Source organism: Gymnoscopelus braueri (assembly GCF_963280865.1).
Source record: "Gymnoscopelus braueri genome assembly, chromosome: 12".
Classification (NCBI taxonomy): Eukaryota; Metazoa; Chordata; class Actinopteri; order Myctophiformes; family Myctophidae; genus Gymnoscopelus; species Gymnoscopelus braueri.
Window position 1 is genome coordinate 37,143,303 of NC_137614.1, and position 25,462 is coordinate 37,168,764.

Genomic DNA, 25,462 nt, shown 5'->3' on the forward strand with positions numbered 1-25,462 from the left:
TGAGCTTGTAGATCTGCTATTTTCACAATTTGTCCCTCTTTCTTATATTATTTGACAATTTGGCCCATGTTTGACCAGTTTTTATAGTATAGTTTGTTGATTATTTTAATGCAGTAATGGTCTTTATTTATTTTTTTATCTAAAATGATCTAAAATCTTAAAAGTCCTTAAATTGTGGTTGAGAACCACTGCTCTATGGTATATGGGTGATGGAAGTTGAACGACAGAAAAGGAAAAAGACCCCACAGCCTTCATCAGAGTGAAGGCTGTGGTGCATTTTTTTACTATCTTGCCATGCATTAGCCAACTCCATAAAGGGGTTTTAATTATTTCACAAGAGTTCCTTGGTCTTTTTTCCTTTATTTTGCCATAAAGAAACTTTACTGCAGTCAAAGGCTTGACAGCTGAAATGGTGCTGGAAGGTGTAGAAATGAGAGTGCAGCTATTCTTCACTACTTGAAGGGTGCTCCATGTGCATTTCACGCACATGGAGCACCCTTCAAGTAGTGAAGAATGGCTGTGTAACTGTTCTATTGTGTGTGTTTGAGTGAAGTTGAAAAGCAATGAAAGGGGATCGTGTTATTTGACCTGGGAAAGAATCCAATCCACGAGTTTGCTAGCAGGAACCACGGACTTAAAGGTTTTCAAATGATGGTCTCTGTCCCTGCAGAAGAGAAACAAAAACGATCGGAAACATGTTGAGGTTTCGGCTCTGCACAGGATGTGCAAAAAAACTCACAAGGTCAGCATCTCTGCACGCAGAACATGCATGTGTCACGTTACAGCTTTGTGGTTAACAGCATCTATTAGAGTGAGGCGCGGAACATGGCCTCGAACAGCAACAAGACCTCGTGCACTTTGGCTTTGAGGCATGTTACTACATTCTGTATTCCCTGGGTGACATAAAAAGTGCACATGATTCTTAACTAAGAGCAAAAAACGTTCCCAGATAAATGTTGCAATTTCAAGTTTTCAACATCAAGGATTTTGCCAGCTGAAACCCCTTATGTGCCGTCACGTTCTATTCATGATTCATTACGTTTCTGTGAGATTGCCTGAACATGCAGAACAGACTGCTCTGCTTTCAAGGGAAGTAGAGACGTGAAACAGGAAATGCTTGAGAGGAAGTGTGGTTGGTTTGGGTGACATGTGACGTGTGGCACACGGCCTCTGAAAACAACAGACTTCTGAGTAACAAACATAGCGTGCTACAACAGTACACTGCAAGTCATAAAAGATAACAAGACAAATAGCAAAACAAGGTTTCCATCTTTTAAAACCCATGAAAGCTGTAGAGTAGACCTACCTGGTCTACTGAGCACCAAGCCAGAAAAAGAGAACAGCAGAAGGTAAATTGAATGAAAGTGAGTTATGCATGAATGAATCTACAAGAACGTTTTCAGAGGTCTAATAATGTCAGAGCCAAAAAGGAGTCGCTGATTTTATGTTATAAGAAAGGCAATTGTGCTGTCAGAGTCTCTGCCAGGTACAATATTAAAAGCTTCGGGAACCCATCAGTGTGAGATAGATTCAATCAGTGTCACACATACAATAAAAAACAAGGCAATCATTGGTGGTGCAACGTTTGTGCTGACGTTAGCCAGACTCTGAGGCTGGCTTTAAACACTGCAAAGGTTCCAGTGTTTCTAATGTTTGTGGGTATTGACTATTTGACTTGCCCAACACTTTAACAGAGAAAGCCAAGACTGTTTTTCTGAATTAGGAGCACGACTGTTAATCGACCAATGCTCCCAATGCGTCACAATGCTACACGTTGTGAGCTTGTAAATCAGCTATTGATTTAGTCGATTATAAAAAAAAATATTGATAAAAAGATAAATGACAGTTGCCCTAAGTTGAACTCTGGTACCCAACCAACCCTTCTAGATGCTCTAGGCCTCTGCTGAGACAGGTCAGGCAAGACAGTGGTTCTCAAACGTTTTAATTTCAAGGACCGACATAACTCTGAGAGTGTACAAATGGAACCAAATGGACCTGTATGGGTCCATTTGGTTCCATTTGTACACCCTCAGAGTTCCAGTGTCCATTTGAAACCCTCTCAAGGAACCCTGGGGGTCCCTGGACCCTTCTTTGAGAACCACTGATCTAAGAGGAGAAGGGCATAAGGGGTGCCTGACGCTATTCCAATTATTCGGATTAAATAATAAATAATAATAACATTTTTAAGATATAGTGATAGATATATATTAGTGTTACGGATGTGATGACTTCACCATCAATTAAAATGCGTAGATCAACGGCATTATTAATCCTTACAGTGAAATACATGCACGTTATTTGTATTTTTTGTTTCCAAAAATGTGTATGTACACCTTACTTATTGCAGCTGTCATTTTGGCTGCAGCATGTTCTTTATATCTTGCATGCGGTACAAATCACAGTAACATCAGCACACTGTACATCTGGATGGTAACATCTGGACGTGCTTAAGGGATGTCATTAACCACATGAACCCTAGTGTCCCTATTCTGGAGTTAACAGTCGGTGAAAATAGCAGATCTACAAGCTCAACGCGTCACAGCGCGCATTTCTGATATTTCCAGTGAAGAGATTTGGTGTAGAGGGGAAAAAGGAGGAGACTAAGTATAGACTCCTGGGGGACACTGGTAAACAAAGTATTCAGGGTTAAAGTGGTTTATATACTCTGGACCGCTGGCGTAGCGGTCCAGGCACCTAGGCTCAGTGTAGCCTGACAGCGTGTCGTGGGTTCGAGTCCCGATCCCGACGGCCTTTGCTGCATGTCACTCCCCATCTCTCTCTCCCCATTTCCCCATTACTGTCCTATAAATAAAGGCATAAAAGCCCCAAAATAAGTCTTTAAAAACAGTGGTTTATATACTAAGTAAGTAAGTAGGTTGGAGAGGCTAATTGTTGCTAAATAATATAATAAATAAAATATAAGTATATACTAAATAAATTGGTCTTAAAGTAGACCCTCGGGGGACCCCTACAGTACAACTAGCAAAGGAGGAACACTTATCACACACTCCTGTCGTTTTCCTCTTTTTTAAGTAGGATTCCTTTCGGGTCAGGACATTAACAGATGGATACAATTTAGAGAGTTATGAAAGTGAAACACTATGATTAACTGTGTCAAATGCCTATTTAAAGTCTTAAAAATACTTTTGTTCAACAAAAAAAACTTTAAATAAAGACAGGAGAAGGCTCTGAACAGTTCAGTGTTCATTTAGTGACTCACAAAGTTCAAGATCAGAGTGAGCAGCATGAACCCTAGTCAACCAAAAACAGGGTCAGCGGTGCGTTAAATTAACACTCTACTACTTACTGTGTTCTGATGGAGCACACCATGTGAGTCAACAGCAGAGCCCAACCGACCATTATGAACTGCCATTATTAAACTTTTTGGACTACATCAGTATTATGCGGGCGATATGTCCAAATTTGTTAACCATTATGAACCCTAGAGGCCTTATTCTGGGGGCGTACAGTCGGACGACTTGCAGATATACAAGCTCACAATGCACCATGTCTTGTAGATCGGCTATTTTAGAGTTTTGGTATATAGATGGAAAAAAGGAGTGGGAAGGGAATGGGATAGAGCCCTGAGGGACCCCAGTCAATTAAGTATATAGGGTTTAATTTGGGAAAGCCATTAAAGGCAAAACCTTTCAAAGGTTTTAAAAAATGCTGATCTACAAGCTTAAAACGTGACACAAGATAAAGTGAAATGGTGTAGTACTGTATGTGGCACTAAATGAAAGAACAGGAAGGATAAACAGAAAAGCAGACAGGAAAAGGGACTGTGGGTGGGGGTAACATACTTTATGATGGGAGCGTGCAGGCTGTGCAGGCGGCAGTAGATTCGGACCCCCTATGAAAGAACACAACAATGAACCACACAACTTCAGCCTCCAACTTTTACTTAATCCATTAAGACCGGGAACGCTTCTGTGTCATTTTAGATGTCTTTGGCTATTCAAAAATAGCAGATCTAAAAGCTCATAGTGCAGCACCGAGTGCGGCGCTATGAGCTTGTAGATCTGGTATTTGTGGGTGGTGAAACTGCCCCTATATGTGAGGTTTGGATATTTGCACACCAAATCCTGCGCTGTGATTGGCCACAAATGTACCCCCCTAACCCTGCACCGTGATTGGCCAATCACAGTCTATTCAGGACTGTGATTGGCTAGGGAAACATGACACATGTGCATAGCCCTATATAAGAAACCATAACTTTAAAAAAAACATAAATGTGTTTTTTTTAAGTTATGGTTTCTTCCATCACTTCTTCCATCACTGTGATGACCACTGTGACCACACCGCCCACTTCACACTGGGTGTGATTTTTGGGCGGTGAAACCGCCCCTATAAGTGAGATTTGGAAAAATGTACAAATATCTTGGGCAGTGAAACCGGCCCTAAAAGTTTGTAGAATTATCCTGCGCTGTGATTGGCCAATCACAATCTATTCAGGACTGTGATTGGCCAGTGTCACATGACACATGTGCATAGCCCTATGTGATTGGCCAGTGTCACATGACACATGTGCATAGCCCTATATAAGCAACCATAACTTAAAAAAAACCAAATTATTGTTTTTTTTAAGTTATGGTTTTGTCCATCATAAAGTGTGTTTTACAAAAGATAAATGTATTTATCTTTTGTACATGATTGATCGACTCCATTCAGTATTGTGATTAGCTAGCAAGACACATGCTGACACTAAGTGGCTCTTTCAGATCAAAGCATATATATTGGTTGACTCCATTCATTATTGTGGTTAGCTAGGAAGACACCGCCCACTTCACACAGGGTGTGATTTTTTTAAGAATCGTGAACATTTGTGAAAATCTTTTTTTAAGCGAACATTTATAACTCAAATCTTTGCTTCTGGGGATTCTAATGTCTTCTATATCCTAATCCTAATGTTGCTATATCAGTGGTTATCAAACTTTTTTTCTTGTCAAGGACCCCCAAAATGATATGTATTTGTCCGCGGACCCCACCATCTCAAGATCAAATTCTTTTGTTCCAGGGACCCCCAGAAGTAAAGATTTGAGTTAAAAATGTATATTCAAAGATTTGCACAAATGTTCCACTATTTTTCAAAAATACTCAGTGCCACGCTATGAGCTTGTATGCTATTTTTCGAATAGCCAAAGAAATCAAAAATTTACAGATGCTTTCCCCGGTCTTAATAAAAAGAGCAGTTCTCTTATCTTCAACCTTATCTTCACATAATTTGTCCTCAATAATGCTCATTTTATGATGGCACCATTTCTGTCTACTCACTCTGTGTATGAGAGGTGGGCTGTGGACAGTTCAGAAACCTGCCAACCATGTAACTCGATGGAGATTCCAAGCTAATAGAAGAAGCCTTTATCTTAGCATGTACAGTAAGTTACCATATAAAAATAAAAAGTTTGAAATCACCAAATCTGCCAACTTATGTCACAGGTAGGCATCATCTTATAATGAGCACTAGCAAAGACCAATTATATGAAGATAAGGTCTGGGGACCCCCGGGGGTCCTTGAGGAGGTTCCAGCCAGGGGGCCTCCAGGTTAATGATTGATAGTTAGGGAACCGAATGGACACTTATGGGTCTGTAACTCTGAGAGTGTACAAATTTGTACACTCTCAGAGTTACATTAACACTGGGGATTTGGCAGTGTATATTGAGCCGTGGCCTGGCGCATATCAAACTGAGAGTTGTTTAATCCATTAAGCTTTCTTTGGCTATTCAAAAATAGCAGATCTACAAGCTCATAGTGCTGCGCTATGAGCTTGTAGATCTGCTATTTTTTGAACAAAGATTTGACTTACAAATGTTTCAAAACAATATATTTATTCAAAGATTTGCACAAAAATTGCATATCTACAAGCTCGTAGAGCGCTATGAGCTTGTATATCTGCTATTTTTGAATAGCCAAAGTACAAAATATAACTAAAATCTAAAATGACACAGATACACACCCGGTCCGAATGGCTTAAATTGAAAAAGATTGAGAATCACTGTGTTAGCAGACAGGAAGTGTGCGTGTGGAAGGTGGGAGTGGCGGCGGGCTGACCTTTGACATGATGTCCTCCATCTCACTGCGGGCCTTGTAGGTGCCGTCGTCGTAGCGGAAGCGGTACAGAACCTGCTCGTTCTTGAACTGGTGCTTGTCCGACACTGAAACGCCACAACGAGACACAAATGTCAGCCCAGAATGGGACACAGGTTAGACATTTCATTTTTCATTACACAGGCAATTCTCAACCGGGAAAATAATTGACAAAACACTATGATATGATGATAATAAAACATTAACCCATTCAATCCGGGGAACGCATCTGTGTCATTTTAGATTTGAGCTATAACCATTATTTTTATACTTTGACTATTCAAAAATAGCAGATATACGTATATAAGCATTTATATAAGTAGATCAGCAATTTTTTTTTTAAAATCATATATTTTTTTAAGTGAACATTTCTAACTAAAATCTTTGCTTCTGGGGGTCCCTGGAACTAAATATTTTGAAAGGGGGTTGGGCGGCCAAATACATATAATTTTGGGGGTCCTTGACGTGAAAACGTTTGAGCAACACTGATATGGCAACATACGTTTTTTAGAAGACATATGTAGATGTCTATTTTCTATTTTCGGTCAAATAGTCATCTTGTTGACTAAGTTGTACTGTATGTTCAACTGTTTTGTTTAAAAAGTTGTACTGTATGTTCAACTGTTTTGTTATAAAAATCATGACTGAAATAAAAATAACTAACTAACTAAAAATAACTAACTAGATGCGTTACCGGATTGAATGGATTCATTTACACAAAAAAAAGCTCTGCTTTATACATGCATTTTTATCCACATTAGTGACTCAAAACTAGTGGCTTATTTTGTCTCTAGAGCCCATAGTTAACTTAAAGCTGAAATGCATACGTTTTATGTCGTGCCCAGTAGAGACCAAACATCTAGCGCTCATTCAAGATGGAATCTCCGGCCTGGGCCGCAGTGTGGCGGTCCAGACACCCTAGGCTAAAATGCCAGCCTGACAACGTGTCGCGGATTCGAATCCCGATCCCGACGACCTTTGGTGCTTGTCACTCCCCATCTCTCTCCCCATTTTCTGTCAGTCTACTGTCCTATCATTAAAGGCATAAAAGCCCAGAAACTAATCTTTCAAAAAAAAGAGATGGATTCTCCGCTTGTCCAGGGGAGATATTACGCTACGAGTTTCAGGCAGTACTACTTGTGAACTAGTAGGTGTCCTACCCAACACCAGGGTCTTAATGTCTCAAAGGAAGAGCAGGGAGACCACGTCCAATCACTGCAGATGTACTAGTTATATTTTATAAATATCATTATATCATACAGATTGGTTCAAATAACGTTTTAGTCATTAAAATGAATTCCACATTGCATCTTTACCACTAATTTAGTGTGTACCTATTTAGTTCAAGAATACCTCGTTTACAAGTGTTGAAAGGCTGATTTCTAGGTAGCAGTGACACACACCATATTAAACACAGACAGATGCCAGGACCAATTCAATGTTTCAACTTGAACACTGGTGGAGGAAGTACTTCAATATTTACTTAAGTAAAATGTAGCAATACCACAATGCAGAGATACTCTGTTACAAGTAAAAGTCCTGTATTCAATATCATACTTGAGTAGAAGTACAGAAGTATTGGTATCAAAATATACTTAAAGTACCAAAGTACGGTGGGCAGACGGACCTCTGACGTCACTCTGACTCAGAAATAACATAAGGAGATCCCAATGCAGCTACGCCCAAATATAGAGTCTGCTGTCTAACCTCAATGTGTTTTCATGGGATCAGCCGCAATTTTAATATAGGAGTATTTGAGAGAGCTTGTAGATCAGCTATTTTCCAACAGACAAAACTACAAGTGGTTAATGTTTGTTTTGCAATAATTTTAATCTGCAAAGTAACTACTGTAGTAACTAACGCTGTGAAATAATTGTAGTGGAGTAAAAAGTACAATATTTGCCTGAATATAGCCTGAGATGTAGCATAAAGTCGAAATCGAAAAACGGAAATACTCAGGTAAAGTAAACTACCTCAAAACTGTACTTAAGTGCAGTACTTGAGTAAATGTACTTAGTTGCTTTCCACTGCACCGCTGGCAGTGACACGCACCACATTAAACACGGACAGACGCCAGGACTAATGTTTCAATGTTTCAACTAGTGCTAGAACACACGCAAAAAAACACAAAACATAAACCACAATCCAGGACAAGTTCCTACATATTGCCAATGAATGAAGCCTGGAAAATGACTAAGAATTACACAAGTATTTGGCTACGGGGGCAGCCAGCTGCAGAAGCAGGCAAACAGAGCCTCATAACATGTACACAAACAGCAAGTCTAGACTTAAAAATGGCAGGAATGCAAATCGTATTAGCCTCATAGATTTACAGTAAACCGAATGACTGCCAATTTACAAGGCGTGCAAATAAGCTGTGAAAATGACAAACATATACTTAAAGGATAGCGTTGGAGGCGATGTAATCCATCCTTGTCATCGCGGAGAATTAAAAGATTGAAATGAAGACAAATACTGCCTTTGCACTCAAATAGACACATTGTACTAGTATCACTCGCACTTTCTTTGTACGTGTTCTGGATATAATCAGAGTACAAATAGAGCGTGTGCGTGTGTGTGTGTGTGTGTGTGTGTGTGTGTGAGTGAGTGAGTGAGTGCCCACGCTTGCTCACGTGCACGCACAAGCACACACACACACACACACACACACACACACACACACACAGTCTTTACTGACGTTTTGATGACTGTTTAGTTATCAACTATCTAATAAATAGGCGGGAAAAGTGGGAATGGAAACTGTGAGGGAGCCAAGGGAGAGAGAGGTAGTGAAGATGAATGGAGAGAGCAAGAGAGAGACACAGACAGACAGACAGACAGACAGACAGACAGACAGACAGAGAGAGCGATGAAAGGAAACAACACAGCAGGAACACAAAGTGTAACCCAAATGTAACTAAGTACCTTTACTCCAGTAACATACTTAAATACAAATGTGAGGTACAGTACTACTTCCACACTACATCTCAAAGGCAAATATTGCCTATACACTACAATTTTTTGAAAGCTTTAGTCTCTAGTTACTTTGTAGGTAGAAAGTGATAAAACACTAATACCTTACTTACTACAATCCAATAACATGATTGTGAAATGGGCCATTCTGCATAATGAGTACTTTTACATTTGGTACCGACAGTATTTTGATGCAGATTATTTTTGCCCTTTTACTCAGTAACATCTTTTACTTCTAAAAGAGCATTTATACATTGTGGTGTAAACATTCGGGGTACTTCTATCACTGCAAGACAGAAAGGAGAATAGACAAAAGCAACAGAAAATAAAACCAGAGGAGATACTGAAGCGTGATTTATGCTTCATCTTACAAGGGTGTCGTGTGCAGGAAACAGCAGATCTACAAGCTCATGCCGTGTCATTTCGTGAGCTTGTAGATCTTATTTTTCGGCGCACGACACCATCATACGATGGGATCTAAATGAAGCTTATGGTAGGATGGAGTGCTTCCTCTCACCGTGGTGGATGATGCCGTTCTCCAACAGGGCCTGTCCCAGATTCACACCCTCGTCAGGCTTGCTGATCTCCCCAGTCTCCATCAACCACGACACAAACTCACTGCAGACACAACACACGACACCGTCAAATACACAACGCAACACACAACACCGTCAAATACACAACACAATAGGGGTGCAACAGTTAATCGAAATAATCGATTATTTAAAAAAATCGATAATCAATTTTGGAAATGTTTTTATTTTCCCTTAATTTCTTTTTCAAATATCAAAAATAGCAGACCTACAAGCTCACATGTCGTGAGCTTGTTGATCTGCTATTTTTATGTGACACTGTTGTACAACAAAATCTAAAATAGGGCTTAAGTGGTTAATCATACTCATTTATTTAGTTGATAATAAAAAAGCATCTATCCGTTTGTTCCCATCAATTCGTTGGTATATTAAAAAAAAAAAAAGATCAAAAAACATGTTTCTCGATTATTCAATTAATCGAGAAAGTACTCAATAGAATAAACGCTATGAATATAATCGACAGTTGCAGCCCTACAACACAACAACAGTCAAATAATAAAGTGTTTATTTAACTCCCACAGTCATTACAGCTCATCATTAGAAAGACTACAAAGAGATATGTTCCTTCATAGGGTTAGGCTTCATTTATACTCTGTAGTACAACAGTGCATAGCTTGCCGACAAGGGACACCACAGTGCGATGGAGAATAAATTAAGCTTAAAGCTTGGTGGAAGTAGCATCCATAACAGCCGTTTCTCATTCAATAAGTGCCCACAAACTCTTTTAATGACTTCATTACTAACTTAATTACTTAATTACTCACTTAATTAAGGACCATACCAGACTAATTTTGACTTCTGGCCATTAGCAGATTGTCCCTGTCTTCAATAAATGTTGTGTACTTAAGGGTATGCGGTCTATCTTTTACTTAGTAGATCTCAGCCTACATGTTTAAACATCATTCACTGTCATTCATTTTAAAACATTTAAGTTGCTACAGTAGGTATTTCTAATTCACTTTTTAGAAAATCACTACGCCATTTATTTTATCTATAATTACTGTACTACTCTAAGTCAGCCGTTAATACACCTGGGAATACAGTTCCTTACAATTTCTGCATATATATGACAACATGTCGTATGTTCATGCCACTGCCAGGCAAGCAAATCCTACACAATAGGAGCAGTTTCCAAGTGTCAACAAGCACTGAGCCTTGCCGCCATGTCAGACACAGGCTGTCACACAGGCATCATCACTCAACTGCTGCTGTACTAGCACTATCACTATGTATCACTATGTATAAACGTAAAATGTTTTATATCTGCTGCTATATGTTGTCTCTCCCTAGCACTGCGATATTCTGCCTCATTTGTATTTCCTTATGTATATTTCATATTGTTGACAATCATTTCCCCCTGGTTTCTTTCTCTATTCATATTATCTATTTTGAAATGACAAAGGAGCTTGTACGAAAAATAATTTCCCCCACAATTTCCTGTATTTACCTGTACAATTGTGATATGGCAATAACGAAGTTGAAGAAGTTGAAGTTAATGTGATGCTAAACCAGAAACTGCTTTGGAGTACTGTAACTAGGCATTACGGTCAATGTCAAACCACTGAATGGGGAAATGCAATCAAGAGGCCATGACGCCTCTCAATCCAGTGCAACAGGGGGCATCTCCGTCTCTTGGATTCTCTCAAACAGCGCTTGCTGAAAATCTCATCAAGTCAGAACGGCTAATAACGGCTAATGCAGGCTGCAGGAAATGGAGACTTAATGAAGGGAACGAGACGGCGAGAGGTCAGAAGACAACAGAAAGGAGAGACGGAAGGAGGGAGTGAAAAGAAGAGATGGGGGGGAGTGTCTATCAGTAAAGTAGTTGCTGGCAGGGAGAGTGCTGTTAAGTTGGATTACTTTCCCTGTGTGAAACAGAGAGGTGTCCTGGTTAACATTGAAATACGCACGGTTAAAGGAAGTGGCTAATTAGATTTTATTCTGCATCCCCACCACTATTCAAGCTTGGGTTTGTAACTTTTTTCAAATTAAGCCATCAGTCATGTTTAACTGGTAGGGATCATAGAAAGAGCTTCTGTGACAGAAATCCAGAATCATGTTCTGTGTTTATATCCTCAACACAATCTAGATCCAGCCCTCTGTTTTCAAAACACTGTCATTCCCACCCAAGCGCATTAAAGTGACTTTCCATTCACATTATGGTGCATGTATGGAATCAGAATCCGTTAATGCCAGAAACAAGGAAGACAGAGTTGACCGTAAACTAGAATAAACCTAGGAGCAGCATCCACAAGATGGTGAGTGGAGTGGAAGACAGAGGCTGAGCTACTGGACATGATGTCAAGGAAAATGCTCTTACCAGAAGCTATACTGACTTTATCACTGATAGGAGGCAACTTGACCGATTGCAAAAAGTAACTTTTAATGACTTTTATTGCTGTACTTTTACCTCCATCTTGCTTTGAAGGGAGTCCTCAACACAAATGTACAGAACAATAACAGAAAATACAACACACAAAGCAGAGCAACATAAATACATCCACACATTTACACACAAAGCAAAACAACATAAACACTTCCACACATACATACACAGACATGTTCTCCTAGGACTAGCCACTCCCACACTCACTGAGTCCCCACAAAATGCCCCAAAACAAACAAAATGTAGTACATATACACATACCCATAGAAAGCTACAGTATGTATACAGCATATGCATCTATATATACATCAGAGATTATTTCTTTCCATAACTCAAGTACAATTAGAGCAGGTTATTTGAAGATAAAAAAACAACCGATGCATTAAAGAGCTGAAAGGAGGTAATAGACCAAAATGAATTGGGAAGGTTGTGCCTGTCAGATAGAGCTTTAAATTTAAAGGCACGTCGGCCAATTTCTTTAGAAATTCTAGGAACGAAGAAAACAGGATGGTCAGTGCGCCTGAAGGGCCGTTCACACCATGGAACGATAACTATGATGATGACCCTATAAATGTCCACACCACAACTATAAGGCACTGGGATCACTTTCAGAGCAATTTAATGAATGACAGAAACACTGACAGCCAATAAAAACCTACCCGAATTTACAGGGCGTCACGTTCAACATGTTTACAGAACATCTCATCATTCTTGGTGTGGACCTATACAGCACTGTTTCCAAAACAGTGGGTCGGGACCCCCAGAGGGGTCCCCAGATGATTTTGGGAGGGTTCCCAGATGAGAGTGAAGTGACAATTTAAGGACTTTTAAGACCTTTTTAATACCTCCAAAAAAGAAATAGACCATTACTGCATCAAAAGTTATGAACAAACTATTCTATAAAACCTGGTCAAACATTGGCCAAATTGTCAAGAAATAATATAAGAAAGAGGGAAACATTTTGAAATATTTTCACAATATTTATCTGTGGAACCGAGTCAAACTAAATCTGATGCCTCAACTCCTACAATTCCAAATGTCAGGGTGGGGGTCCCCAGTTCAAATATGATCATTTTGGGGGGTCACTGCCTGAAAAGGTTGAGAACCACTGCTATACAGAGTATAACTATTACAGCATGTCACCCAGCCTGAGCTACATGTAATGATATGAAATGGCTACAGGCATGCTCTCTCTTGCATTCACAGTCAGTCACCATCGTGGTTTTGGCCACTACTGTATATATTTTACGGGTTTCCTCAAAACGGTGCCAAGAAGAATTTTAATTACCGCTCGGAATCTCACATAACACTGTCATTTATGTGGCGCTACTGAGCATAATGGAAAACTCATTACTGTACTGTACTGCAGGCACGACTCTCATTGTCCATTCATAGCACTGAACCCCTGGATAATGGCTCATTAGAGCGCCTCACTTAAAATAAGGTCTTCCTCTAATGAGTGTGTGTGCGTGCATGCGTGTGCGTGTGTGTGTGTGTGTGTGTGTGTACAGGGTATTCTTCTAAGTGACCAAAGCACTTGGCTCCCAGGGAAGGGAAATCCTTCCTTGAACTTCCTGGCTTCAACAGGATGGGCGTTGTATTATTTGTAAGTGTGTGCTTATTCACAATATTTCTACTGTATGCATGTACATGTATGCATGCATAATAACCACAGCTCACTCAGGAAGCAGCTGCTTGATGGCATGAGCATTTCAACAGCCTGGGAGAGGTGATTACAGTGGAAATCATTATGATATGATGAAATAAATGCTTTAAGATTGATTACCAGTGCCTGTTTATCTTAATACATTCATTTCTCCTCGGGTGGCCGTAGCTTATTGCAATTTGCACATTTCAAGGCCGCCCATAACTCTGAGCATGTACAAATACTGAAATACGGGTCCATTTGGTTCCATTTGTACACTCTGTAAGGGTCCATTTAGAACCACTGACTTAGTGGTTAGATAGGCCTGTCTGGTAGGCAGAACCCCAGTCTATGTGTCCCTGAGTAAGACCCCCCCCCCCCCCTGCAGAATCCACACTGATTCGCTCCATTCAGCTGACTTTCTTTTTTTTTTACTGCGCTTGTCAGTCTGGTAAAGTTTGTCAAGTTTCTTATGTGAAAGGGGAGGTCTCGGACACCCAGGCGCCGAGGATTCTGATTGGTCTGTGGGCGGGGCAAGACCAGAGCCTTACAATGTAATGATCTGTGGGCGGGGCAGGAGCAGAGCCTTCCAATGTAGAATTCAAGCCACTTCCCTTCTTACTGTGATTTGTTGAGCACTATCTAATCAGCAATGACCTGCCTACCTATCAGGTGACGTTCGAAAAAACGTTCTGGAGACGGCCAGAGTGACAAGTGAAGTGGAAAAGAAAGGCTGCTGAACAGAGCGAATCAGACTGGATTCCAGGCTAGCCATCAGCTGGGTGAAACTGGAAATGAATTTACCCTGCGGGATTAAAAAAGGTATCCCTTTCCTTTACGAAAGAATGCTTCTTGAAAAAGGCTCTGCTATTTCCAGCATCGGAAATTAAACATGGCCTGTTATTGTTTTTCTGTTTTTCTGTTTTCTGTGAGGACTGCGGATGAAAATTAGCATCTTTGCTAAATCCGGTGTATTTACGTTCATGTGACGTTCATTAATATGCTCTGTCCTGTCTAAATAAACAAATAAAGTAAAGTAAAGTAAGGTAAAGAAGAACTCACTTTCCCATGAAACACTTGGGCACAATGCTGAGCTTCCGGCGTCTGTCCTTGATGAGGTGTCGGCTTTTGAGCATCATCATGTGGTAGAGCTTCTCTCCCTTCTCTGCGATCATCACGTAGGCGTCCCGCTCCATCCCCAGCTTGAGACCTTTCAAAGAAATCACAGCCTGAAGTTTAGCCAAGAACGGTGGTTCTCAAACATTTCAATTTCAAGGACCCCCATAACACTCAAGAGTTACAGACCTGTAAGGGTCCATTTGGAACCCCCTCAAGGAACTTTGAGAACCACAATGAAAAGATTGTGCAGTGTGTTTGTGTGTTGTTATATGTCTCAAGGTGGACCACAATGGAAACAAGCTACGGCTTTTTTGTGTATAGTCCACGTTGGCGTTTTCCTAATGAATGACACTGTTGTGCCATTTTTAAGCTGCCAATAAAGTATCCTATCCTATGAAGATCTTCAGATCTTCAAGCTAACAACACGTGTCACATGGCAATACATGGTTAGCCTGAAGGTCTGAATTAATTAAGTTTAACCTTTCACATCAGCCAGCGAAATAAGACAGACAGACAGACAGACAGACAGACAGACAGACAGACAGACAGACAGACAGACAGACGGGGGGGAGAAAACATCACCTCCTTGGCGGAGGTAAGAAAAAGACTGCCTTCTCTTTAACTCAAACCCACTACTGCCATCGTGGCTACTGTGAGGCGAGCGACGTCGACAACAGATGCTGAACGATACAAAGAGCAACATGAAACACAGAAAACGCTTTGACACTTCAACGCCAGACATCGCATCAAAGTCAGAGGACAGACGCTGTCATGGGGGGTGGGGGGGGGGTGCTTGCCTGGAGGACTAGTTGGTTGGTTGTGTTGCGGCTAGCATCTGCCACTGCCTTCTGAAAATAATCTAGACGTTAGATCTCTCCCATGTTTGTTTTCCTCTGCACACCACAATGGATGTTGGGTCTGAGAAGGGTGGGAAGGTCCACTGGGGGACTTTCTTGAGTTGGTTAGCTCACTGGGAAAGTGCTAAACTCTACCAAGGGACCCGTTTAGATGGTATTTTATAAACTTGACCACAGATTTCTGAGAGTTAAAACGAAACCACCACGAGGCTTTGTAAGAGGCACTGAAACGGTCCCAGCTCCGTTCAAAGAGGCCAACGATGGAGGTGGGGTTAGATTACATCTGACAGCAGCTGGAGGGAACTCAAACAATGGGTGTCATTGAACAACAGACGGGCCTGTCCAGTGCACAGACCCACGGGCTTTGGGCACAGCTGTCCGAGTTTGTTCAGAACGGCTCCTTATCGTCCCACTCTCACTAGTAGACCAGTGGTTCTGAACCTTTTTCCACGTCAAGGACCCCCAAATTAATATGTATTTGGCCACGGACCCCCATCTGAAAATATCTTTTTTTGCAAAGGTTTAAATGTAATTTAGATAGGATGCCAGGTCCATTTGTTGACCTGGCATCCTATAGTTTGTATATTTTCAATGTACTTTTATTTTATTTTTTTGATACTATACTGTGTAGACTGATACTGATAGGTTCTTGGTTTACCTACAGTATGTGATCCTAGATTACTGAGGCACTACACTGTCTCTATGTATTTGATGTACAGTATGTCTTTACCTTGCTTACTGTAAATCACTCTGGATTAAGAGCTTTTACTAAATGCCTAAATTGTAAATTGTATTTTGTGCCAGGGACCCGATTTTCACATCTCTTTCTAGATTTTTTTGAAAAAGGCCAATGTATATAAGGTTAAAGTGGTTGAACTGATTATATTGACTAATGTTGCTGGGGACACTTCGAACCCCCTCAAGGACCCCTGGGGCTCCCTGAACCCCACTTTGAGAACCACTGTAGTAGACATTAAAATCCTCAGTGTTGGTTTAACTCTGAGAGTGTACAAATGTCAGTTACAAATGGATAAATTAACACTGAGGATTTTACTTTATTGTGTCTACTGCATTCAAGACTCCTGTGTACCACTGTCACAACACAGATGAGATAATAAACCCTCACACCTCCATAAAGTAGTACACAAGGAAATTAAACTGGGACTGTTAATTTAACTCTGACAGGGTAAAAAAGGAGTGCTTCAGTATTTTAACTCGGAAATTGTAAACAAAAGAAACGAAACAAAAAAGACAGATGCCAGATTAGCCACGGTGCCCAATGGCCCTGAACGCTGGCTTTTCACCCACCATAAACCAGCAACACTCCTAATGTCAATGTCCTCATTTATCCCACCTTCAGAGTTAAAATCAACACTCCACATTTTACTGTGTGCTGGAACAATGAACCCCTCTGTGAGAGCGCCAAATGACCCAACAGCAACACTTTGAAAACGTTACATTTAACCCCACATGCCAGGAACGGAGAATACCACTAAATCACAAGGGGGATAAATGAGGAAATTATCATTAGAGGGTGTCATTTTGTAAATCATACAGTTGTCCAGATGGGGGCAGAAACAGGTAAAAAGTTCATAAACTGGTTAAGGGGTCTGGGGGTCTGGGGGTGGGGGGAGTGGGTTGCAGGGCACTGTGGCTAATCTGGCATCTGTTAACATGAGGCTGATTTCCGCCAAGCTGTAACATGATACACATGCCAGCCGCAGCACTTCTTCATACTTCATACTCGGCCCGTTTTCACAACCAGATCAGGTGCTGACACCCCGGAACTCTGCCCCTGATCGTTTACTTACGTACAGCCCACATTAGAACACATCCGGTTTTCTTGCGGTGGACACAATAACTCAAAATGCAACGTCACAAACATGTGACGTTACATGTAATCACAGTTAATGTAAACATCTTATTTGGTCAGGTGTTGCACCTAGCTGTGCGCTCATCTCATCTCCTCACCATTACACAAAGTTTAATTTAACCAGCACATTGTACAACCATCTCCCAAACTGTCACAGTCAAGAAAGGAGGGAGGCACAATAAAATCGCAGAGGTCATTACATAGTTTTTGTTTGATATGCAATGCTGGTACTGATAAGCATAATGAGCAACAAAGTTATTAAGATAATATATTTTCTACCAAAAACCATCATTACAAATAGCGGTGATTACAATATTAAGCAATGTAATCAGGATTATCACTTACAATACCCATAATCATGCAGCCAGAGTGTGAACGCAAACGGTGTAATGGTGCAAATGGTATAATCACCTTAAGTACTTTTCACACAGGAAGCAATTTATCTAGTTATTATACATTTTCAACGAGAGGCGAGCGAACATTCAGGGAGACACGGGCAACCTGACAGGCAAGACGACAAGCGGGCACAATCCAGTGAAACTGTCACATTTGTGCTAGTCTCACGCACACGACCGCCCGCTCCCAGATAACTTTTTTCTATGTACTGTAACACGTAGAAACGCATCTACTGTATGCACAGCGCAGTGCCTCCCCGCAAATCCAAGCGAGTACACGGGTGTAGTGTCGCTTCCTGTGTGAAAAGACCTATATCCTGTAGAGGTACAGACACAGCGAGACGAAGATAAATATATCTCCTGTTGTGAGCAGGAACAAATCCATTTCAAGTCCCAAATTGGACTGAAGATTTCTTTTTTGTACCTCTTTGTATCTTTTGTCTAATTTTCAGTTTGAGAGAACAAGTTACACACAGGTCTTGTTTTGGATGTTTATGTGTGTTTGTTAAGTCTTCCATAAATTTAGTCTTCCATAAATTAGACATGGTAGAAAACGATGAAACTGTAGCCTAAACCATTATTATTTTTAACAGTGGATGAAACAGATTAATGTTTACAGTATGTGTTTTTCACAGTGCTGCAGCTTTCTTGGGTAAACTTGTTTAAAACAGCTATCAATCTCAATTTATTTTTTTGTAAAAATGTTAAAGCTCTATTCTGATGGTAATCATTGCTACAGAGTTTTTGTTGGGTAATAAGAGTCCCCCCGTCTCTCCAGCTCTTTAACGAACGGAAAATAAATGTTCAGGTGGGTTGCCAATTTCATCCAATCAGGAGAGAGAACCCATTTATCAGCTTCACTTTATAGTGTACCAAGTCCAATTTTGTCAGCTCTTTTTTTGCTTGTTTGTTTGTTTCATGACATCCAATTTAACTTGTTTATCTTGAATTCTGGATGAGTTATCTATCTTGATTGGTTAAAATTGGTATCCTGACTTATCCTGAATATAGAGCAATTTAACATTTTACTTAATGAATACTGCTTAGATGCAGATCCCCAAGGGGACAATAAAGTCAAAGTAAAATCAAACAGTGTTGCATACCAAAAATAGCAGATTGTGTTAAAAGCTTGTAGATCTGCTATTTTCGGGTATAAATCAGGCTTGAACATAGACTGCGAACACTCCAGTTGGAGGCGTCACTCACTCTCTCGCTGCTCTCGTTCCCTCAAGATGGCGTCCAACCACCTCTGTTTGTCATCCGTGTTCTTGGCCATGCAGACAAACCACTTGTTCTTCGCCGTGTTGTGAATCTTCCAACCGTTGGTCACCGTGTAGTTGTTGCTGTGATAGTCCGCTGGAAGGATCACAATGTATCATTAAAACATTTTAACTACATGAACCCTAGCGTCCCTATTCTGGGGCGAACAGTCGGCGAAAATAGCCTCTCTACATCACCTTGTAGATCAGGAGGAAAACAGTAGGGGGCCTAGTATAGAGCCCTGGTGGACTCTGGTCAACTAAGTATAAGTGGTTAAAGAAACAAGTCTTCTCCAATGTAATTTCAACAATGCTCACACACCCATTTGTTCTATTTGAATCACTTTTAACACCAGAGTATCATCAAAAAGTGAATATATATGAAAACTTTTGGTCAGGATTTATCCAAACAGGAGAGAGAACTGATCATTTATCAGTTTCAGTTTTTTTGTGTTCCAGTTCCAAGCATGTTATTTAGTTTTGTTTAGTCACTTCCAAAGTCAATTGTTTATCCGGTATCCTGTATGAGTTCTCATCCTGGAGAGATGGGGAGACTCTTGTTACTGAAGAAACATGCCATTGGTACCACTAATATTAACCTCAATTGACCTACATTGTGACTTCAGGGAAATTATGAGCTTAATCACATCATGCATAATTACATAAACAGACAGCCCTAAATGCTTTGCTAGTCGAGCATAGATTTATAAGATGAGTTCATTTGATACAGAGACTTTTACACAATAGAATTATCAGTGTTCATTTGTACATTTGTAACTCTGAGAGTATACAAATGTAATCTCTACACTCCCAGAGTTAGATGAACACTGAGGATTTGACTTTGTACAGTGCAGTGACAGGTCGTCGTTTCATTGACTCTCTCATCATGTTCTAATTTGACCCCCCATTCAGCTGCAGGTGACCGTCTGCTGAATAATGAATGCATTCATCATACTGTGGGTCACAGAAATAGATCTGTAAGTATCTGTCAGTCCTTGTCCCTTTTATGCCCCCATATATGGAGATGATGTCATCAGTGTATGCTCATATATGGGCACAGCCCCTTTTGTGCCCATATATGGAGCTGACTTATTTGTTTGCGCCTGACGCCTTGACGACACACTGAGATTGGACAACACACTCCATATTTTGGCGTAGCTGCATTGGGAAGTCTTTATATGGTTATGGCTGACTCATAGTGACATGAGCGAGACGTCAGAGTTACGCCTTAATCCAATTTCAATATAGGATAGGATAATGATATGCCCAAATTAGGGACACCAGCTTGAAAGTGGTTAAAAACTGACACCTGAGCTACATAATTGCCAATACCCATGTTGTCAAAAAGACAAATAATGGCAGATATATCTGCCAGACCAATAAATAGGCAGAAATATAATTGAAGTCTTATGTAGGTAATTAATATGTGTTAATTTAACCCGTTAGTGCAAAACTGGACCCATTATTATGATGCAAACTGCAGATTCCTATCCGTGCTGTCCACAGATAACCCCTAACCGTTGTAACTTATGCAAGCCGTTCAGTAACCCACACGATCACATCATCATCACCATCCCTCGCCAGATACCAGGACCGCACAAGTGAAGCGCGTTTGAATATTTCGAGCCCCGTGCTTCTGAGAATTAGGCATGTTTTTGTTTGTGGTTTTCCTCTTCAACAGTCTCACTGCAACAGCCAACAAGCCACAGTCAAAGAGAAACAAGGCGTGGAAGCTTGTGAACCATGTTGCCCTCAGTGTCGAAAAACAGAGGACACGTGAGTGAGAGAGAGAGAGAGAGAGAGAGAGAGAGAGGAGGGAGGGGGGGGGGAGAGGAAGTTGGATAGAAAGAAAGAAAGACAGAAAGAATACATTCCTAGCCTTTTCTTTTTACCTTATTTAACCTTTTAGCATTATTTTTAATCTATCTTGTTTTCTTATTTGATTTTATTACAGTCCAGAACTATTCTTATTATTATCGTTTGTATATTGTACTATTGTTGAACAGTCTTGCGGACCATATCACACAACCATGCTTGTACTGTACCTGCTGTAAGTGAGTGACAAATAAGAGCAAGAGAGAGAGAGAGCGAGAGAGCGAGAGCGAGAGAGAGAGAGAGAGGAAGTTGAACAATGTGTTTACTCCTGAGGCGTACACTAACCACCTAGCCTCACTGGCCAGCCTCTGTTTGATTTGTTTCACATGCTAACCCATACTAAACCACCAAAGATAATGGAGTCGGATTATAGGCTATTCACAAAGCTTTGATCTCAACCTGTGCTTTGCCTGCCAGCGCGGCTCAGAGAGAAGATGGGGACATGATGAGATGGAGGAGATTGCTGCTACATCTTCTGAGACTGTGAGAAGAATGTATTTCTGCTCTCAAACTGCCAAGCACTAGATTGTTTATCACCCTGCCTCTCAAAATATATATTACTATTACCATTAACCACTTAACCCTTTATAAACTGTGTTGACCGGTGTTTCCCAGGGGTCTACTAGGCGCCCTACTTGCTTTCTTTCTATACCAAATTTCTCGACAATTAGCCGATCTACAATCTCGCAACATGTTTGTACATAAGGAGAAAGCGAAATCCCCACAGATACAAAGGATAAGGGCTCATTTGGCAGCCGACTAGATGTTATTTTCATAGCAAACTATGAGTATAAAGTATAAATGGGCCGTAGCTGAGGGGGTAGAGAGCGAATCGGATGGTTGCCAGTTCGACCCTCTGCTCACTCAGTCTACTTGCTCAAATGAGGCTTTGCTCTGCTGGACTTGGCTCACACACACCTGTTCCATCTTCCACGTTCTCCACCTCCATCACCTCCGTGTTGATCCGTCCTCTGAACACATAGAGAGGACCGTTGATGGACTTGGTCCTCTTGCTTGACTTCTTTTGGGAAACTCTGGGAAAACGAGACACAACACCACAACAGTTTCACTATGTGAGGCAAATATCTGCTGCCAGCTCCCCTGCTGTGAGAAATGACTTAAGTCTTTAAACACACATACACATTCACAGGCATGTAGGGTTTTTCTTGTTTTTGTTTGCATACTAATGACTTCTGTACACAAATAGGAAATCGGGAAATTAGCAATTTTCCAGCTTTGCAAAAAGGAGAATTTTCTGAGCAAAATGAAGAACTTTTATTTTCCAGTATTTTGCTGGAGTTTCTCACCTGGACTTCCTTTTGCAGTAGACGAGGAGGTTGTCGAATAGGAAGAAGACACGCTCCTGGATGTTGCCTGCTGAGATCTTCAGGAGGTTGCCGTGCAGGAGCAACTCTGTGGAAATATCTGTGAGGTTGGTCCCCTGAAAGAAGAGAGGAGATGGCAACGTATCACAAAGGTGGATCATCCATGAGGTTTGAATTGCAGTTTTCAGCTCTCATTTACTAGAGACCGACCGAAATCTGGCTGATACATCGGCTAGTATTTGACTTTTTTTGACGGCATCCGTAGCGACAATTAGGCAGCCAATGTGTTTTGGGCATGTCATTTTAAGCGGAAAGAGTTCACACATTTTCAAAAATAGCAGATCTACAAGCTCATCGAAATGTTGACAACAATAAAAATCACAGAAGAGATCAGTCCATTTTGGGTCAAAAGGGTCAAAGGTCACAATCAAGGTTCAGGATCAAAATTGAGGACGGTTAGGACGATTTTGTTGGCTGCCCTCATAGAAGAAAAAATTACAACCGTCTACAACATAATCAACTGGTAAACATCAAAGTTACATAATCATTCAAATTTCAGGACCTTACAGAAGTTGGCACTGTCAAGTGTTTTTTTTTATTATAACGATAATTAACCACATGAACCCTAAAGCATCCCTATTCTGACTCACAATGCTTTGCAACATGACACATTGTGAGCTTGTAGATCTGCTATTTTCATTATAACACAATGACGTGGTTAACGTGTGATTGATTCAAGAGGCTTCATTGCCAAATGCCCAGCATGGGAAATTTTAATGTCTGAAGTCTGCATCCCATCTTGAAAAACTGACAACTTTCATGAAACAATGCGATGCAGCTGTAAAAACATTTTGTTTTCATTCCATTGTTAGTGAAATCAAAGAACAAGAACTCCAACTGACTAGAGCACACAGTTTACAGTGTGCAGCCTCAAACGCTGCCATATCCCTGACCTTTACACATGAACCAGAACTCATTGTAACTGCACTGAGTGACGCCAGCCCTACTGCACAGCTGGAGGCTGGAGCTATAGAGCTTTCACTGGGTTCATACTGTATGTGTAAACTAAAACAGACGAACAAAACAAAAATCGAATTGGTTAATTTACTCCAACTCCGTCAAGCAGTTTACAGCATCTATGGTGGCAGTGAAATCCATTGAAAGTCATGTATATTAGTGTGCAGGCTGATATCACTGAATATCTTAGATTAATCAGCAACAATAACAATAAGTGGTAAACTTTAATTTAATCTTTAAACTGAAGTCTAAAAAAGGTGACTACACCTGCATGTATTGGAATAGCATAGACCAAAAAACACTCAGGCCTGTGGACATCTTTCTCCAGCGCTTGTGGAATAAATTATGTGTGTGAGTGTGTGCGACACACTCACAAACACCAAACCTATTTGGAATTCAGCGCTGACAGGCCTGTGAGCATGTTTGTGACGGACCTACAGTATAATGTTGCACTCCATTGATTCAATCTCATATTTAACTGCCCTGAGTGGAGGCAGGGGTGGGTGCTTCAAGGAAATGAGTACGCCTGTGGGCTAGGTTGAGTGAGTGTGCATGTGCAAGACTGTGAGTGTGTGTGTGCGAGTGTGTGCGAGTGTGTGCGTGTGTGTGTGTGTGTGTGTGTGTGTGTGTGTGTGTGTGTGTGTGTGTGTGTGTGTGTGTGTGTGTGTGTGTGTGTGTACGTGTGCGTGCGTGCATCTGTAGATGCGTGGAAGTCTAAATGTATGGGTGTGTCTGTGTGTGAGGTGCATCAAAGCAGTGATAATGCATTTGAGCCTGACTGTGCACTATTAACTTCCATTATGACTAGAGGTGATTAGCCAGGAGAAAAGGAGAGGAGAGGAGAGGAGAGGAGAGGAGAGGAGAGGAGAGGAGAGGAGAGGAGAGGCTAATGCCTGAATTGATTGAACTACTGAGAAAGAGACAGAGAGAGAAGAAAAATAGACAGTGCTAAAAGGATGTCAGTGTCTGTTAAATGAATCAATTACAGAAATGTGTTACTTGAATATTTCTACAAAATATATCAGAAGAGGAATGAGAAAGCATAATCCATATTCACTCCGTAAACCTACTCATTTTGAATAAATAATGGCGCCTTGTCTTTACGCGTTTCATTGGACAAGCATTGCCAGGGTCAAATGCTGCCATTTTTCAAAGAAGAGCGGACCCCTCTTTTTCTGAGAAGGCTTTATGCATGCGAGCCTGGAGCCCCCCATCCCCTCGGAGTCTTCTGATTGGGTAGGATGCCAGTTGGCATGCCCGTTGGCACACTGAGTGGGCAGATTGTCCACTCGGTGCCTGGGAAGACAAGGCTTCCGTTGTGGTGGGTGAGGGCGGCGTGAAAAATGTGCTAGGCGCTCTGCTTAGCTTTCACTCGCTGTCCGAGGCCCCCTCGCGGAGCGCTAATTTAACTCTTAAGGGTTAAATGAACGCTTTCCGTTTTTACTGCGCGAGCAGCGCTTGGACTGAATGAAAAAGCGTTTAAGTCTCAGATAGATGGTGAGGTCTTTTGCTGAAAGTAGTCTGGATGTGTTTTGTCACCGGAGCGAGAAGCGATTCATCTAACACTGAGGATTTTAACAGCGTGAGGACGCTCCATTTAGCCCAGCCTGTTGTCCAGGGCTGGGCAATTAACTGAAGATATATCAAAACAGATATTTAGAACCAATAACCGACTTAAGTCTTGATCATGTAGGTTAATCGAATATTCAAGAAGCAGGGTTTACATTGTTTTATTATATATATTTACTTATTTCTAATAGGTCTAGTAGATTTTTTTAAATTCTTTATAATCGACTAAATCGACTAGTCTGATTAACCACTTATGGCCTGTATTATACTTCAATGTACAATGGTGGTGTACAAAAATTGTGGAAAATAGCCAATATACAAGCCACAAGCTTGTAATCATAATCGAGACAAGGTCTGAAATAATCAGGATATTGATTTGAAGTCCGATCGCCCAGCCTTAACCCTTGGTTTACCACAATGCCTATCTCCACTCTCTCTCTTTATCTCCTCAAGTCCATGCATCTCATCTCTATTCTATTTTATTCCCC

The 25,462-nt window shown here is 40.9% G+C and overlaps 1 protein-coding gene across 1 annotated transcript in view; it reads right to left on the reverse strand.

The window, feature by feature from the left end:
- The window catches only part of prex1 (phosphatidylinositol-3,4,5-trisphosphate-dependent Rac exchange factor 1), a 106,834-nt gene that overhangs the window by 49,422 nt on the left and 31,950 nt on the right, over positions 1 to 25,462 (reverse strand). Inside the window, exons 7-14 of the mRNA XM_080445834.1 lie at positions 22,371 to 22,504; positions 21,982 to 22,097; positions 19,136 to 19,285; positions 14,748 to 14,895; positions 9,579 to 9,679; positions 6,053 to 6,156; positions 3,804 to 3,853; positions 589 to 664 (exon numbers count right to left, since the gene is read on the reverse strand). Of these exons, the coding sequence (XP_080301960.1) occupies positions 589 to 664; positions 3,804 to 3,853; positions 6,053 to 6,156; positions 9,579 to 9,679; positions 14,748 to 14,895; positions 19,136 to 19,285; positions 21,982 to 22,097; positions 22,371 to 22,504 (879 nt within the window). The remainder of the gene's footprint in view (positions 1 to 588; positions 665 to 3,803; positions 3,854 to 6,052; positions 6,157 to 9,578; positions 9,680 to 14,747; positions 14,896 to 19,135; positions 19,286 to 21,981; positions 22,098 to 22,370; positions 22,505 to 25,462) is intronic.